The sequence below is a fragment of the Coenobita brevimanus genome, chromosome 59 (assembly GCF_032717465.1).
Source record: "Coenobita brevimanus isolate Jiangsu-jjx chromosome 59, ASM3271746v2, whole genome shotgun sequence".
NCBI classification, from domain to species: domain Eukaryota; kingdom Metazoa; phylum Arthropoda; class Malacostraca; order Decapoda; family Coenobitidae; genus Coenobita; species Coenobita brevimanus.
In genome coordinates, this window is record NC_137012.1 from 23,270,642 (window position 1) to 23,289,980 (window position 19,339).

Consider the following 19,339-nt stretch of genomic DNA (forward strand, 5'->3'; position numbering starts at 1 on the left):
TCACCCTGCCTCCTTCACCACACTCACTGCCTAAGTTACCTCCTTCACCACACTCACTGTCTTACCCTCCCTCCTTCACCACCGTCACTGCCTTACCCTGCCTCCTTCACCACACTCACTGCCTCAAGTTGCCGCCTTTACCACACTCACTTCCTTACACCGCCCCACTCATAACACTCACTGCTTCCATCACCACATTCACTGTCTTACACTGCCTACCTAACCTACGTCATTATCTGCCTCTCACACTCACTAAGACTAACCTCCTCCTTTAACACGCTCACAACCCGACTGTCTCATCCATTTTACCCTGCTTTCCTATCCTCCTTCTCATCTCCCTTTTCCTTTCCTTCCTTTTCTTTTATCTTCCTTTCATTTCCTTTACCTGCCCTACATGTGATTCCTTTTCATTTTCATTTTCCCTTCCTATTCTCTTTCATTTTCTTCTCCATACCTTTCCTCTTCAGTCTCTCTCGCTTTCCTCTTCTCCCTAACTTACTTTTCCTCTCAGCTTTTATTTTCCCTCTTCCTCCCTCCTCACACTATTTCCTCTTCTCTTTCTTCAGTATCCTCTTCTCGTGTTTCATATCCCTCCCTCCTCCTACCACAGTTTGTCCATTCCTGCTTTCCCCCTACTTTCTCCGATCCCATTACTTTCCTCCTCTTCATTTCTTCTTTCACTTCTCCCATTTTCCATTCTTCTCTTCCTCCTCTTTCCTTCCACTGCTTCATTCTCTCCTCTTTCCTCCGTTCCCTCCTTCTCTCCGTCCCAGTGCCGGTCCCTTGAATCTTAGTTTCCTCCAGACCCCATCTATTTTTTGTCTCCTTCCCTTCTGGCTCCCCTTCCCTCCCCTTTCCTAACTCCCCTTCCAAGTCTCTGGAGAGTTGACTACCCTCCCTCTCTTCTCTCTCCCTTCTTCCCTCCCTCTTTCATTCCTCCCTCCCTCCCTTTTCTTTCATTTGATTACTTTCATCCATATTCAATGACATGAACGATGCGTCACTGATAATCATTTGCATCGCCTATCACAGCCTAATAACAACAATCACAACCATCACAGCTTAAATATACTCTTTCCATTTTACCTTGATCTAAAACTGCCATCACTTCACCTTGCACAGAGCCATAGAAGGAGATTAACCCCGGAAATGATGCTAATTACGAAGAAATCCTAAAGGAGGGAAGTAGCACCGGTAGTACTGACTTTCTAATTACCTACGAACACCAATTAACTTCCATCAACCACAACTTAACCCTAAAAAACATCACCCATTAACCACAACACCCTCAGTCTAAGAATCGCGATCGTCATCAATCACATCACTATCGCTATCATCAACAACTATAACAAACTGCCTATCACCAACAATGACAACACTAACGTAGGCCTAAAAATCGCTATCAACTTCCACTTCCTTATCTCCCATTTCTACCAATATTTCATACGGTTGGCCTAACAAATCATCAACCTTACCTTATTTATTATTATCTATTATAAAATCAGATGCTACAGTATTAATCTGATATGTCTGAAAAAGCTTCGTAAGGACCAATAAATCTGTTGGTGTAACTTTCCTTTCTTTGTACTCCCTTGCACAACGAAAACACAGCCCAACACGTACTCAGCAGACACTACCAAATCCCCAGCAGCCACCACCATCGCCACTGAACTACCAACATTCACTCTACCACCATCAACAATGCTACAAACATCAAATTAATCTATATATTTCATCCCCCCCCCTTTTTTTCCCCTTTATCCACGATCAATTTTACACTAAAGAACCTACCCCGATGTGCATGGTGTAAGGGAAGAAGGTAGGGAAGAAAAGAAACTGAGGGATGTGGAAAAGAAGGAAGAAAATGGGTGGAAGCTGTAGAAGTAATACGGAATATGGGATGTGGATGGAGGAAAAGTCAATGGAAAATGAAGGAAACTACTGACACAAACGGGAAAGGTATATGAAAGGATGTGCATAAATGAGAATATAATTAGAGGGAAGAGAATATGGAAAGGTGCACTGTAAAAAGAAGGGACGGAAAAAGAAACAGCAAAAATGAGATGGAAGATGTGAAAGGAAAGGAAATGGAGGCAGAGAATAGATGGGATAGAGAATAGTAAAAAGTTATGAATTTTAATACATTATAATTTGATGGGACTAAGTAAGAAGAGGTGAGACGAGGAACAAAAAAGATGTTAGGAAATTTTAAAGAGAAAATCAAACAGGTAAGGAGAAAGAGAAAGAAAGGAAGACAAAGCTGATGTAAAACAAAATCATAGCAACAGAAAGAATGAGGGGAACTAATAAAAGCAGGAAGGAAGGAGAAAGAGGCGATAAAAGTATTACAACTGACAACTACAAAAGAGGATCAAAACTTCTGGGGAAAAAAAAAAATCATTAGGAGAGAAATGGGAAGAAAAAAAGCATTAAGTAAAAGCTATGAAAGAGTCAGAATAGAAAAAAGGGAGGCTTGGAAGGCAGACTAATAAAATGTCAACTATGCAACAGTTACTGGAACGACAGACGTGGTTTACCGTAAAAAAGAAAGAAAAAAAAAAAGATTAACAGAGGGAGAGAAGGCGAGGAGGAAATAATAAAAACGCATCAGTTACGAAATAGGAACTGGAATGCTGGCGACGAGATAAGAGGGCAAAGAAGAGGAAGAGAGTAAGGAAAGGAAATAATATATGAGTTACGAAGCATGAACACAAACAGGAATACCCAAGAAAATGCCGGAACATGAAATAATTAGTGGAGAGGCTAATGAAATATATGCACCTGCGTGTATGCAAATGCCAAAACGCGGGTGCATGGGAGAGTGGCTTGTTCCCGGCGATGTTTAATGCTTGTGTATCACGGAATCATATGGCATGAAACCACTCTTTATTAATTTCATAACCCCAATGGACACGCACGCCAAGTATATTTATAAAAAAATTTCTAGGCACAGTTTTTGAATGTTGTAATACCCCTGCTCTTGTGGATTACGAACTCTGTTTTTCAAAGATGTAAGTGATATACATATTTTTTCTCCTACATGTGTGTCTGTTTTTACCTGCGTTATATTCTCTTTAACTATGAGGATGATTGTTCTTGCTATCCCCAGACGATTTTATACAGCTTAGATGAGCTTTCTCGAACTGGAGGGATTAGATATTGCTTTCCACTTCAGTACACGAAGCTTTCCCTTTACTGAATAAAACCTTCTGACGGTAGCAAGAATAAAATAAACGAAATCATAATCATGCTGTACTAACTTTGGTTGTAAATAGTGTCAAGTCCCAATGCCGTAATATATTCACCATTGCATAACACTTCATTTGACTAAGACACTTCATTAAAAACGTATTAATATTCCTTATTACAGCAAATTAATATTCCAATAACAATGCAAGCCCCTACCCAAACCTGACTCTGGAAATATATATGTAACTGAGGAATGAAGAATAATTGCCGCATCTTACGTACACTAATAACATAAAGAGCAATATGATACTACAAATTTACCCTTATGAAACCCATATCGATTTGCCATAACTAAATAAAATCACGGTAACAAATTCTGATGGGTCTAGAATTACATGCCGGTCAGTCTGTTTCACACGGCTCATTAACAACGCATTTCAATAATGTGTGTGTAATTATGTTTATCCATAGGGCAATCTCACGTCACGGTGGCTCATTGGATACAGCGTTCACCTCCCTGTCTGTGTGTTATAATTCTCTAATCGGATGCTTAGTATGAGTGTTGGTAGTATGTCCTATTACGAGTATTTGCCGTCTCATATTCGCACCATGTTCGTCCATACTGATGACATACTGGTTTTTACAAGCACCACTCTCACTACAAACACTCCTTCCTTATTCGTACCTGGTCAGTGTGAGGAAAGGTTAATTCTGGATATCACTCTCCTCGTAGTACAAGTTCGGTACTGATATGGACCTCATACAAAGTCACGCTGATATAGATAAGCTTGTATGATTTCGTTCTGGCTGGCCTCTGTTTAGTGTATGCATGTATATTTATCAACTGCCTACTGATGTTCTAACTCCACACTGTATCACCTACTTTATTTTCTATCTTAAATCAGCACAATCTAGGTAAACTAACAGCCTAACTTCCAACTGCATCACCTACTATACATAATATCAAACCTGACAAGCTAATCTTAATGAAAAATAAAACACGCTATTTCAGTGTATAAACAGCTAGAACAAGTGAAAACTAACCATTCGCGAAAAGCAGCTGGAGTCTGTAGTGGATACCGTTGTTGGTCTTCTGGCCCTCGGGTTCCTGTGGGGAAATAATGAAACACGTGAGATGAAACAGTGGATGAAACAGGTGGAACGAAACGGTTGAGGAAACGGGTGACAGTATATAAAATGGGTGCGACGAGAGACATGAAAAGTGCTAGGAAACAGCTGATGAAATAGGAAGAAACGGTAAATAAGCAGACGAAATGGAACTGTAGATGAGAAGGAAGGAAGGAAATTAGATGAAACAGTTGCAATATGATAGCTGAGGTGAAACAGGTCAGACTGGGGAGATGTGACAGATGTGGAACAAGAGATGAAACAGACGAGACCATAAAGGCGAGAAAAAATAGGCGAGACGAACAACTGAGACAAGCAAAACTGAATATGATAAGAATGAGATCAGTGGAGCTAAAAATGAGATCAGTGAAGACGTGAGAAAAAAATACTAGCCCCTGCAGGACTGTGCGATCATTTAGCTAGGCCTTTCCTCCCCAGTCATACCCTCTCCAATCTCCCCTCTGTTTCCCTCCCCACACAAATAAATCCTACTCTACCCAACAACCACCCAACCCAGCCCTTCCCTCCGTGTCTGTCTCCCACCCATCCCTATCTTCCATATTCCTATCTGATCTTACCCTACCCATTTCCCATACCGTTCCCTCCGTTTTTCTTCCCCACCCATCACTCCCTCCCTCCCTCTTCCCTCCCTCTCCACTCCCTCGCGTCCATCTCCCCTACGACTTTCATCTCCTCCACACTATCAATCTCCCCTTCCCTCTTTCCCCCAGTCCCACCATTCTCGCAATATATCTCCTTTCCAATCCTTCTTTCAGTCTCACTTCCCCACTCCATCCTATCCTCCCCTTACCTAGCATCCATCCCAACCCTTCCTTCCTCTCCCCTATATCCATCCCTCCTTCATCCCTCTTTATCAACCCAACCTCCCCACCATCCTCCCCTCTCTTTCTCCCCCATCTCCCCTCCCCTCCCCAAGCCCTGTGCTGGATTTACAACACCTGGCCCTACCATCATATCCTTACGTTAACCGGGGGCGCTTTAAGTACCCTCTGTCCACCACCCATTACCCTCATTAGCCCGGTAATTACCCTCTATTTACGCCACCATTGCTATTAAACCCTTGACTTAGGCAGGGGACACCGTAAATATAGAAAGGGAAGTGTTGCATTTTACTAATTAAACGATTCTATTTTCTGAACCGGACGATTATCATTATGCTGTAACTTTGAATTAGAAAAAATAATTAGGGATGTAATTACTAAGAGGCCTCTCCCCCTCTTCACCCCTACCTATCTGCATCATCATCATCATCATCATCATCATCATCATCATCATCATCATCATCAAGCCACCTTCTCCCCTCCCTTAATTTAGTAATGAATGACAATGCAAGCTGAGGTTAACCTCTTCCGGACAATGACTTTCTCCATCCTACCTTCAGACTCTCACTCAGTCTAAGAAATCTCTCTCTCTCTCTCTCTCTCTCTCTCAGTGAACAAGCTGAGTCTTCATTAACCCATTCAGTACAATCACCAAGTGGTTTTATTTATGAAGCGGAAAGACCTGGAAAAGATTACATCACACAGAAAGCGTGCGTAGGTCAGAAAAGGACCGCAAAATATATGGGGAACCAAAGAAAAGGAAAATTACATATGCAATTGAAAAAAAAAAATACTGCTCTACTCTGCCACTTTACTTTGCAATTCTCGTGTCTGTATTTGCCGTGACTGTAAAATAATACGTTCGAATTTAACAGGACGAGGGGGAGTTAGTTCAGGATCATTTTGTACCTTGGACGTCGCTGTACCTGTATTACGCTTGTGGGATCCCCTGACGATTTTACTCAGCTCTGGACACACTTTTCGACCTGGGAGGGGTTTAGATATACAGACAGACTTCACCAACCCTTCTCTTCAATGTCGTTTTCCTAAGCTGCATAAATCGTCCGGAAAACAGAACAGCAAAGTTATAATGTTTCAGCTGTTCCCGGAGGCTGTACCGTCCGAAAAAAAAAAAAAAAAAAAAAAAAAATGAGAGAGAGAGAGAGAGAGAGAGAGAGAGAGAGAGAGAGAGAGAGAGAGAGAGAGAGAGAGAGGAGTGGTAAAGGTAAGGAAAGAGAGGGTAGACAGTATAATTAGCCAAGATTGACCCACTTAGTGACACTGCACCATATATCACCACCCAGGCACCATAATCACGCTCCCCCTTCCTCCTTACAGTGCCACCACAACTTCCACCAGCACCACTACAACCACAACCACCACCACAGCCGCAACTGCTATCTTCACTACAAATGAAGCCTCAACCCCAACCACCACCACAGCCATCAGTTTAACCTCAACCACTATCAATAAAATCCCAACTACCACTTACAACCATCAGTACAACCACAACTAACATTCCCAACATAGCTACAACCACAATCCCCCACTAATACATCAACTAAAACCACAGTCGCAACACCATTATAATCACAACCTTCATCAATATAATCACAACCACCACCATCTACATAACCGCAGCCACCACCTATCCATCTCTTGTCTGTCTATCTGTTTATCTGTCCGTCCGTCTGTTCATCCACTTATCTAGCTAAGTATCTATATCAGTCTCTTGCACAAAATCGCGTCCTGTAGGAAAGGGCCTTCAGCAAAGGACCTCCAGGCGTTTCTGTCCTTACTCAATATCGATCCCTTCTTCCAAGACATCACCTCACCTCATACGATCACCCTACCATGGCATTCCACGCCCCTCTCATGTTACTTCCCCCACCATGCATGGCCCATTTTATGCCCTACAAATTCCCATCAACTTCGTTCTTAGCCTACCTCTCCAATGTCCACCACCCACAACCCAACCTACTCGTCCCGCTGCCCCACTCTGTCTCTCCACACCATTCTTGGTGAACTTCTTCCACCATGAACAACCCACGATATCCATCCATATGCCTCGACGAATCTCCCCAATTCTTTCTTGTTCTACGTGTTTTTTCTGCACCAAACAGAATTTTATACCTGCCTCATTGGCCTATTACTTCCTTCCGGGGTTACCTTTTTTGCTTCCTCCATACACGACCCATCACTTCTCCGTTTCTTTTGGTCTGTCTCTCCTTCTTCAAACAAGGTCGACCCATTCTAAGCCCATCTACTGTAGCTGCCCTACTCTGTCACTCCACTCGTTCCCTACTTCCCCGTCCACCATACAAGATCAGTTTTTCGCACCAGACAAAACCCATCCTATACTCATATGGTTGCTTTATGTTCCTTTTCTTAATTTAACTCTTCTTCCATCATACACACTTTGTACCATACCAGTTTAGTCACCCTGCTGTCCTCACACTTGGTCTCCCTCTTAATTTTCAAACGTTCATGAACCACTTCCTACCCGTCTCATTTCTATCAAGTCTCCTACCTCCACTTCGATCTTATAGTATATCTCTTTTTCCACCATAACAGTCTAGTTGTCCTATTCTGTCCCTCCACCTCATTCCTGGTCTACCTCTTCCTCCACCCTGCACGGCCAATCACGTATCCATCTCATCCCATCAGCAGTTACCCTATCCCCTACAACTAACTGGAACTAACTTGTCCAAACTTGAGCTAAACGCGTTCCGATCCTATTTTCTCGAGTCCATCCCGGGGCACGTGTAAGATTAAGGTGATTACACGCGGGTAATTGAATGTGATGGCGTGAATTCAGGACTAAATTAGGGCTTGATGACTCCTTGGCTATGATGATGTCTCTATTATACTTGACATCTCCTGACGGTTTTATTTGGTATAGGAGAGAGCGAACTGGTGGGATTAGATACAGCCTTTATTAACACCTTCACTACTAGGGTACTTTTATATGAGAGAGAGAGAGAGAGAGAGAGAGAGAGAGAGAGAGAGAGAGAGAGAGAGAGAGAGAGAGAGAGAGAGAGAGAGAGAGAGAGAGAGAGAGAGAGAGAGAGAGAGATTTTAGGGCTGAAAGCATTATCTTGTACTGAAAGTGTTTTGATTAATCCTTATGAAACGTGTCTTGCATAACAACAGTAACATTTAACAAAAAAGGAGAAAAGCTTTTGTAATGGTATGGCATTTTCATAACAATTATCACTATCTCTATTACCAACAATAATTTTTACTGACATTTAAGTTAATTTCCCTCACTATCAACATTAATTACAACACTAAACAGAGAGGTTTCAAGGCTTCCCAAAGAACAAAAGAAATTATACGCATACGTGTGGGAGGAGAGGATGATAACGCCCGAGTTGAAATGCAAAGGAACACTCAAGTAATGACAGCCTGCACGGGGGAATAAGTCAAGGTATTGCAATTTACTCTTTTCTCGTGTTGCAAACGTGTGTACTGCAGGGACCATTGCAGAGTATTACAGACCGAACCAACCCTCACGCACTCCCCTCGTCTATTGCAAAGTGATAGTGTGTATTTTGGCAACTGTCCGTCAAAATGTGCCACCTCAAATTACCGAACCAACCTGAAACACGGCGGCGTTCATTTTCTATTATCTAAGAGGACAGGAAACTCGATACAGCGCGGAAGCAATCGTGTAATAAGTGTATTTATGCAGGTCGGCCTCGCACGCCATCACGCTACCGGACAGACCCGAACCAAGATTATGGAAGACTCGAAGTTTTCTTTTTTTAGCAAGACCCCGAATTGTTTTTGGAAGTTGTCTTTACTTACAACTGAGGATAAACGATAATAAGAACGGGTGCATTTGCCTATCAACTGTATGAGTCATTTATGCAGGCAACTGAATTTTGCAAAGCCTCAAATCTGCCCCAGTAGGTTAACACGACCCACATTAATAGTTTCACACTAGAGTCTCCAGCTGTACTGATGGGTGAACTGGGACGAGACGGAGCACAAACTTCATTAATCAGCTCCCCTGTTTTACATTAAGCTATTGGCGCTGTCGAGAAGTTTACACGTGGTGGAACTGTGCATCCTGGGTGGAGCAACTGACACGTCCACCCAGGAGTCAAACTTTCTCATATTTCCCTGTACTTCACCATAGGAAACACCCTGGTCCGATACTGGTGAGGCGTTGTCTATCACACGAGGCGTCGGATCCACATATGGCGCGTGTACTGCACTCGTAGGACGACCCCACAGAAGCTATTGTTTACCTGTGGTTGACGGGTCAGTGTGGCCAGAACAAACCGAGATTAAGCACCACCACCAACACGAATAACCTACCAAAAACACTGACGTTAAAAAGTGAAGATATAATTATGTTTTATGTAACCCAGTACTTGCTCGTTTTTTACATACTGGGGACCTATTTATTATTATTATTTACTTACACTTGAAATTACGATGATCACAAAAAGGGTTCATTACTGCGGGTCTCACAGTTCGAATCTCTTGCGCAAATACGGCACACATTCCACGGGGAGATTACAAATTTTCAGGAGTGTCGGACGATTCTCTGCCCTTAAACGAACCACAGCAGATTACTACAGACAGGCTTGGGCCCCTATATCTACAGAAAGGATAAAATGGAACCGATATTTTTACCCCACTTTCTGTTACATACTGTGGAATCTGAGTAATTTTGTGTTGTACTGTGGCTGACTTCATTTCTAACGTAATGAGAGATTAAGTACCGCTTTATGTGTTAGTTGATAGCAGTTATTTTCTTACCTATAACAGGGTACAAAGCGATGTACAGGTAACACGAGTATAATGACAGCTCTATTGATCATTGAGCGGTGTAACAACAGAATAAGTGTGGTTTTGTTCTTATCTACTCGTAGTGTGGTTCTGTTGCTTTTATCTAGTCGTTGTGTAGTTTTGTACGTTTTCATCTGCTTGCAACTTAATAATATAAAAAATGACAAAGCATGACGACAGATGAGCGCCGTGTGTTACTGGTGTCATTTTCGAAAGCACAGGAAACTTTATACAACGTCGTCCTCACCTATTTAATTTGGTCTGACATGCTAGTATTTATCTCAATACTGATATTTTGGAACAGTAACATACGAGGTGATATTAAGGTGTTCAGGCGTCAAAAAAAAAAAAAAAAAGGACGAAATGATTAAAAAAATATCCGAAACGATCAAGATCCATCGTGGCGGCCATATTAACGTATCTTAACTTGAAAAAAAAAAAAAAACTAATATTTGTCAAGAATTGTGATACATGCATTTACCCTCATCTAAAACACGAAACAAAGAGATGCACCGATAAAGTAAATAAAGATAGCATTAGTAAGCAAGGAAAGACCTAGACAGGCAACTCCTTAATACACCAATTTTGTGTATTCGTGAAAACCATATTGAAAAAAACACAGAAATAGAAAGCCTGGGTCATTATACTAACTTTCTATCTACAGCAGAGGAAAAACCACGTAATTATAGCACCAAGTTGTGTATTATTTTAGAAACTATAATTCCAGATCTAAAACAGGGGAGGACAGAGAAAAGATCAGTGGCTTTGTTGTGTTATTAAGGAAGTTGTGTTATTGTGGTATTTATTTTTCTTCTTCCCACAACAGGACAGGCGATCCAGGGAGAGAAAAAGTTGTGTGATATTCTGGTAGTTATAATCGTCCCTCACACAACAGAATGGGTATTACAGCAATAGTGTGTGTGTGTGTGTGTGTGTGTGTGTGTGTGTGTGTGTGTGTGTGTGTGTGTGTGTGTGTGTGTGTGTGTGTGTGTGTGTGTGTAACAACTGAAAATAGGCTTTAATAACCATAGTTGTGTGTGAGTCACTGTGGGAGTTATAATTTTCTATCCACAACAGGACAGGCAATAGGGGCACAGAATAAGTACAGCTGTGTGGGTGTTATTATTGCAACTGTGTCTCGTCTGCTCCACCTATGATTACTAAGCGCCTGTTGTAATTACTGTGTTCTTTTTGTATCACTAACATTTTTGTACATGTCTTACAACACCTTTGATTACTGCGTACCAGGAGCCATGTTTTCTCAAATGGTCCCCGAGAGGTAACACAGCTTGAGACTATTCCTAATTATGGGAATATTCACACTACACAACGCCTGCAACTATTAAGGCAGCTCTGTATTTTAAAGTATTACATTTACATTTTTGAATGCCTGAGTCATACATGCCTGTGTAAGCCTTTCTATTTAACTGTCGATGGCAATTAACAGTGATAATGGATGCTATGTAGTTTCTCTATCACTGGCGTGCCATAAAAGATTTTGTTGTTTTTTTAAATTTGCCTTCCTGTGGGGTTTGACATCGAAATATTCCCTCTCCTAGGCCAGCTGCCATCCGAAGCTAATGAGTAAAAACTTACCTGAGTTAATAGACTAGGGAAGTTAAAGTATGTTTGTGTGGCTGAGTTCCGGTCTGGAAGTTACTCGTAAGGTCTGCTACAGTACCTGGTGTCCCATACCTGTCCTATGGCATTACATCCAATGGACGATGTCAGCCATCCACATCCTACCTACTAGTGTAATTGTACACTCCATGTGAATAAATAAAACCTGAAATGAATAACGATAACAGCCCCTTCAGACGTAGGAAAGCCCGAGGCCTGGCCTGTGGTAGTGAATAAATGATTGAGAAATCTCTAAGCTGAACAAAGACACTGTAACTCACAGTTCACTAACTAAAGACCTCCACCACATGCCACCAAGCAGAATGGTATTTTGCATGATATTATACGTTACTTTACGGCACCTCTCCTAAGCACACTAACTTTGCAGTATCGGTTCTGCCTTAGAAAACAATACGTGCAAAGAGATACAAGTTTGACTATCTCCTGCAACAATCAGGGTTACTGAAGGTAAGGCGGTACCTTTTTCACTGGAGGGAAAAAAAAATGCTAAACAGGAGTAAATTGCGACAGTTTTTTAAACGCCACAGTTGATTAATACAGTCTGACTATATCCTGTGTGAGGTACGGCATTCTGCTGACAAAGGGGGTTAACTATATGTTTCATTTATTTATCAATTCATCTATTAAGCAGTAACATCTTAAACGTGTCAGTACTACAACAGTACTCATTACCAGTACGAAAACCATTGCGCGCGGGTTCGCAACGGGGTGGCGAGGCGATGTCGCGGGTCGCTGCGGGTCGCCGCAGCACGCTGGCGCGGCGCTTTCGCGGATTGCTGGCGTAGCGCTGTCGCTGATCGCTGCAGCGCACTGGCGCGGATCGCTGGAGCGCACTGGCGCGGATCGCTGCCGCAGGTCTCTAGGTAGAAATTGGTTTGGTAATAAAGTAGTAGACGAATGGAATAAGCTACCTAGTAAAGTAGTTGCTGCCTCTTCCATTGAGAGTTTCAAGCATAGGCTAGATAAGCATATGACTAATAAGGGGTGGATATAAAAAAAAAAGAAAATCTTATAACCAATACTAATATCATAATTTTTCCTTTTCAGGTTACACTGTGATAGTCTCTATTCTCCTTTCACACTTTCCTGTAAAATGTCCACGCCAGTTTTTCTATACGGCGTGGTGTTCTTTCTGACTTTTTCCTGCCGGCTTCGGCTGAAGGGTTTGGAGGGCGAGGGAAAGCCTTCTTCTTTGCTATCCTTATCTCATTCTAGTAGTTCAGTTACTCTTCTAGGAGCTGCCTAGCATGGGCCAACCGGCCTACTGCAGTTATCCTCTCTTCTTATGTTCTTATCTTATGTTCTTATATCCTCGTCAATGACAATTTCCAGCAACAGGTCAGTTTTTCTTACACGACGAGAGGCCTAAGCCGAATAAAAAGCAGTCCGGGGGTAGCGAGAATGAAGGTCGTCAGAATAAGAGTTCCATTTTCCTCTCCAAAACTTATTCCCAAATTCCATCACCTGCCTACCTTAATATACAGTTTTGTGCTCACTGCTCTTAACTCTGACATTTATATACTTTTTAATTATGACGCCTATAGGCACTCGACTAATAGAATAAAGCTTAATCGTGTGGCGCATGATAATCTGAACGTACGAAGTTATCATTAAAAGCAGTCTATGGAACATTCGTGGCATCAAACCCTTTCACCCGATTTCTTACATTCTATTCCATCTATCAGCAGACGATTTTATTCAACTAAGGAGATGTATCGTATTGACGGGATAGAGATTAATTTAACATCTCGGTGCAAAACTCTCCTCTGAGTATAACTTAATGGTAATAAGAAAAAAAAGAAAAAAGAAAAAGAAATAATGTGACGTCCTCTGCCTGAAGGGGTTTATAAATTCAGACGGCTACCGAGTAAATAAAGAAAATCTGTAGGTAAAAAAAAAATGAAGTGGATATTGAGAGGCAATTGACCAGTGAGGCTCGCTTTGTTTCCTTACCGCTCCCTCTACACACACGCGCACGCACACACGCACACACGCGCGCGCACGCACACACACACACACACACACACACACACACACACACACACACACACCTCCCGCGCGTCTACGAGTCGACAGTCTCTCCTTTAAAGCTACATTTTCTTGTGTGAATATAGAGCAAGTGGTACACGGGTGCTTTAAAACGAGAGAGAGAGAGAGAGAGAGAGAGAGAGAGAGAGAGAGAGAGAGAGGGGAGGGGGGACACTTGAAGTAATATGTTTTCCTCTGACGAACCATTTTCCATCGTAACACCAAAAATACTTAGTTCCCTGGTACTGAGTTAGACAGAATGGAGTCAGTCATCTCCAAAGGAACTTAATCCTTGAGGTGAGAATTACCTACTGTGTTTTTAAATTCAGCTGCCGTCGAATGAATAAACCATGAACAACAGAAACCAAGGAGAACAATACTTTAGACTATTAAGTACAGGCCAATGGGTTAAACCAGAGACAGCCAATTCTAGTTTCAACTACTCTCCGCAATTTTTTTAGTAATTCTGCTTCCTCAAGGCGATCTTACCCAGTTAAACAAATACCTACGTTACTGAAGTCAATGGAAGCTATAAATTCACGGTATTTACTTCATCTCTAGGCGTTGTCATATGCTTAACACAATATTCACCTCAGCTCCTTGTCTTAAAATGTGCCTGGGTTCACCTTTATACGTCCTAAGACATGATTTGGTAACACTCAGTTCACTTCTACATGTCCTAAATCCTTTCCCACTCTATACATACTTTACTTCTACATGTCTTTTACCTCTTTCACAATTTAAAATAGTTCGGCTAATACTCATCTGCCTAAGCCCACCTCCACACGTCCTCAAATTTGCCTCAGTTCAGCTCTATGCAACCCAGTATTTGTCTCAGTTCAGCTCAGTGCATCTAAAAATTATTCTTCATTCTCACACTATAGACAATTGGGTGACCCTCAATGCCACCTCACTCTGTACGCCCCACGACAGCACCCCGTCAGTAGCAAAAACCAGACGCCATTCAAGATTCATAGCACTAGACGCGTGTGCCTGTTAACTTCTCATACAACTCCACAAATATCAACCACGAAGGAAAAAGAAAACATCGTCAGAAAACATCGCCCGTACCAGAAAAACTGTAAAAAAAAAATCTAGCCACGAAAAAAAATATACATTGCCAATACACTGGGGAAAAGTTACCGAAAATTCCCAGCAACAAAATCCATATTGCCAGTAAGTATGGTTAATAAAAAATAAAATCCGACAAAATCTATTAAAATTCACGGAAGCAAATGACAAACGACCAACAAAGAAGAGGGGAATGTATTAAATCTTGCGTCCTATTACATGTTATCTCTTCATATTTATAAAAACGCGCGCAACTGAGACACACACACACACACACACACACACACACACACACACACACACACACACACACACACACACACACACACACACTGAAAACTAGAAACAAAAAAACTCGCCCACACTACCTGCCAACGAGAAATCACATCTGGAAACTGTACGCGCTAGGTCGGATCCCAGAAATCGTCGGGGAACATAAAAATCGTGTTTGTACGCCTTCGCTGCCGTGATGTTGTGGCGAAAGAGTGGAGGAGTGGAGGGAGGTAGCACAGAGGGAGAGGAGGAGGAGAGATGGGGGAGGTGGCATGGAGGGAAACGACGGGGAGGTAAAGGTGTGTGAGGGAGTGCAAGGGGGCAGAGGAGGAGGGTAAGGGGGGAGAGGAGGAGGGTATGGAGGGAAATGATATGAACGAGCGGAAAGGATGAGGGAAACGAATGGAGAGGAGAAGGTCGAGGGAAGAGGAGAGGGAAGGGCATGATGAGAGAACGATGGGCGGAAAGGGAGAATGAGACAGGGAAAAGGGGACAGAAAAGGCCAAATAATGGGGGAGGAGGAGGGAAAGGAGGAGAGAAGAACAGGGAAAGAGAAGAGGAGATGGAGGTGGGCGGGTCGGTAGTGGCAGGAGAGATGGGGGGGGGGGCAGAAAAAAAAATATAGTGGTTGGTGTGAGTGTGTCTGGCGGGCTTTAAGCTGTGGCAGATATCTCACCACACCTGAGCTGGTTTGATAAATGTTTTTGACGCGTTGGACGCTTCTCACGGCATAAGAGAACAGCCAGTCCCCCAGCTGACTTATTGCTCAGATCTACAACAGTTCCCCCTCCTCATACTGCTTACTGGAGATAGTTGCAATGGTCCCTCCTCCTAGATCTTAATGGAAATCTACAATATATCATCCTGTTAGAGCTTGGGGAAATCTGCAATACTCTATGAAGCTAGAAATTCCTGCTGAAATATATAATAGTTTCCCCCTGGTAAACCCTACTGGAGATGTCTATAATGGTTTCTGTGCTACCATAATTTGCATATCTATATAATTCCATCCTGATAGTCAAGGTTTATTGCTGAAACTATAGGCTAATAATCTCCCTCTTCCCTCTCCTAGATAATACCTTACTGGGAAAATCAACATCACTTACTCCCCTACTACAGTACATTGCTGAAACGCTCACTTCCTCTACTAGCTCACTGAAACCTCCATAAATCCCTAAATCCCGCTAGCTTATGGGAGAAGTTTAAAGAGCCTGAAGCAGCACAGCACCAAACCCTGCCAGAGCTAGTTGCCAAAATCTAGACTATCCCCGAGATTTGACGCTGCTATCGACCCTGCTACTGAGTGTCTACCGTGAAATCTAGAGCACACTGGAACTACAGGTATAACATCGGAGTCAATCTGAGTGTAATAAGAGCAAATACATTAATACAATACGCTATTTTAGTGGTGATAAGTAACTGAGGAGATGCAGTGAGTGTGTCGGTACTAAAGATGAAGGGGCAATCTCCGAAACCTGCTTATGTGTTACCTAAAATATGCGAGAGATAATTTTCAATATTCTGTGTGTGTGTGTGTGTGTGTGTGTGTGTGTGTGTGTGTGTGTGTGTGTGTGTGTGTGTGTGTGTGTGTGTGTGTGTGTGTGTGTGTGTGTGTGTGTGTGTGTGTGTGTGTGAGAGAGAGAGAGAGAGAGAGAGAGAGAGAGAGAGAGAGAGAGAGAGAGAGAGAACAGTCAAAGGGAGATGATAAATAAAAATGGTGAATGAAATGGGTATAATATAATTTCTTGGAGTGTAAAACAAACAATTTACTTAAACACGCGATGCCTAAACCCTCCTACTTTGACCTTATGCCGGGGAAATGCCACGGAGAAGTGTGTGTGTGTGTGTGTGTGTGTGTGTGTGTGTGTGTGTGTGTGTGTGTGTGTGTGTGTGCGCGAGAGAGAGAGAGAGAGAGGGGAATGAGTGTCGGTAAAAAGAATGAAAGCAAACAGCAATTACTCTATTTGTAAGTTCGAGGCCGTTTTGGTTATGACTATGGTATCTATTATATACGTCAAAGACAAGGATAGCAAAGCAGGGGAGAGGAGAGGAGAGGAGTGGGGTGGATAGGTGGGGAGTGGGGTGGATAGGAGAGGAGTGGGGTGCATAGGAGAGGAGGAGTGGACAGGAGAGGAGTGGGTAAGAGAGGAGTGGGGTGGATGGGAAAGGAGTGGAGTGGAAAGGAGAGGGTTGGAGTAGACATCATGTGAAAATGAGAATGAGTGGGTAAAAGAAGAGACTAACGTTAGGGAAGAGGAATAAATGCCAAGTATAAGTTTGAAAAAATTACTGAACACACCAACTTTGAATGAAGGAAAAAAAGAAAAAAAAAGGGGGGGGGAAGGGAAGGGGAGGTTAAATGGATGAGAGAGAACTAATTAAGGAGGATAAAGGGTAGGGCAAAGACGGAAGAGAAACAAAATGAAGAAAGGAAACTGATGTGAAGGAAGAGGAAAGGGGAGAAAGATGGGAGACGTAAAAGGATGGGTGAGGTATTTTGGACAAGACAAAAGACGGGAGAAAGAAAGAATGAAGAAGAGGGAGGACGAGGGGGGAGGGAGAGAGAAGAGGAAAGAGCAAGAAAGAAGGAAGGACGAGAAGAGGGGAGGAGCGAGACGAGATATGACAGAAGAGGGGAGAAGGAATGAGGGGAGGTATGAGAAGAGGGGAGAGAGAAAGAAGTAAGAAGAGAGAAGCAAGGGTAAAAAGAGAGTGGAGTGTGAGATAAGAGGAGAGAGAAGGAATCAGGGGGAAAGAAGGGAGGAGGAGGAATGAGGGGAAGTGTGCGAAGAGGGGAGAGAGAGAGAGAGAGAGAGAGAGAGAGAGAGAGAGAAGAGGGGAGAGCCTTCGAGGATGTTTGTGGTCGACTGCCCCTTGATATTAACGTGACATTTCTTCGCGGGGGGAAAAGGGGAAATATGGTGTGTGTGTGTGTGTGTGTGTGTGTGTGTGTGTGTGTGTGTGTGTGTGTGTGTGTGTGTGTGTGTGTGTGTTTCATTCCTTCCTAACTCATCATTAACTCCCTTTCTTGTACCTCTTTCACTTTCCTTTCTCCCTCATTCCTTCCTTCCTCCCTGTCTCGCTCTTTCCTCCCGTTTCTCTCACTTTCCTTCCCATTCCTCCTCATCCTTTTATCCTTCCCTCTTTCTCTTTCCTTCTTGCTTTCCACCTACAATCTTTCCCTTTTCCTTCTCTCTTTTCTTTAATTTTTCCTCTTTTTTTTTACTCCTCTTTCCCCTCCTATTCTGTTTTCTTTCATACCTTGCTTCACTCACCTTTCCCCCCTTCCCTGTCTTCTATTTTCCTCCTCTCGTTTCCTCCCCATCTTCGTCCTTCTTCCTACCATGTCTTCCCTTGCCTAACTTCCTTTTCCTTCATTTTCCCTCCCTTTCCTTCTCTCCAGTCTTCAGCGCTCTACCTTTGCCTCTCTCTCTCTCTCTCTCTCTCTCTCTCTCTCTCTCTCTCTCTCTCCTTTTTCTCCCTCTTCTTCACTATCCCTTTTCTCCCTTTCCTTCCACCTCTCCGACTCTCAGTTCTTCTCTCCCCACTTCCCTTCTCTCCCTTTCTCTTCCCTCATTTTCTTTCCATCTCAGTCCCTCTCTTCTCGTCTTCCCTTCTTCCATCTTTTTCCCTCCCTCCGCTCCTTTCGCCCTTCCCTTTCCTCTCCCCTACTCCTCCCATTTCATCTCTTCCCTCTCCTGTCTCCCTTTCCCTCCATCTGTCTCTCTCCCTTTCCTCCGCACCTCTCCCTCCCGTGCAGGCCGTCGTTCACCATCTTGAAGTGGCGGAGGGATGGCAGCAAATAAATCGATATCCTGATGCCTCCCCAACCACCATTTTCAGCCAAGCGCGGGGTGGGGCGTCAACAAGGTAGCCACGCCGCATTTACACAACAAATACAACAACTACTACAAATACAACCGAATGCAACAGCCATTACAAAGACGGCCGGAGCAAATACAACAACTACTACAAAGACAACCCAAGCAAATACAACAACTACTGCAAAGACAACCCAAGCAAATACAACAGCTACTACAAAGACAGCCCAAGCAAATACAACAGCTACTACAAAGACAACCCAAGCATATACAACAGCTTCTACAAAGACAACCCAAGCATATACAACAGCTACTACAAAGACAACCCAAGCATATACAACAGCTACTGCAAAGACAACCCAAGCAAATACAGCTACTATTAACAGCCACACCCTAGGTAACATCTACTACTACTACTAATACTAATACTACTGCTGCTGCTGCTACTACTGCTGCTCCTGCTCCTGCAACTACTACTACTACTACTACTACTAACTACTACTACAAGAACCAAACACCAACAAATACAACTAAATCTACAAC

The 19,339-nt window shown here is 42.9% G+C and overlaps 1 protein-coding gene across 1 annotated transcript in view; it reads right to left on the reverse strand.

The window, feature by feature from the left end:
• Positions 1-19,339, reverse strand: part of kn (EBF transcription factor knot) — a 365,525-nt gene that overhangs the window by 291,945 nt on the left and 54,241 nt on the right. The window contains exon 4 of the mRNA XM_080274820.1: positions 4,234-4,297. Within this exon, the coding sequence (XP_080130946.1) occupies positions 4,234-4,297 (64 nt within the window). The remainder of the gene's footprint in view (positions 1-4,233; positions 4,298-19,339) is intronic.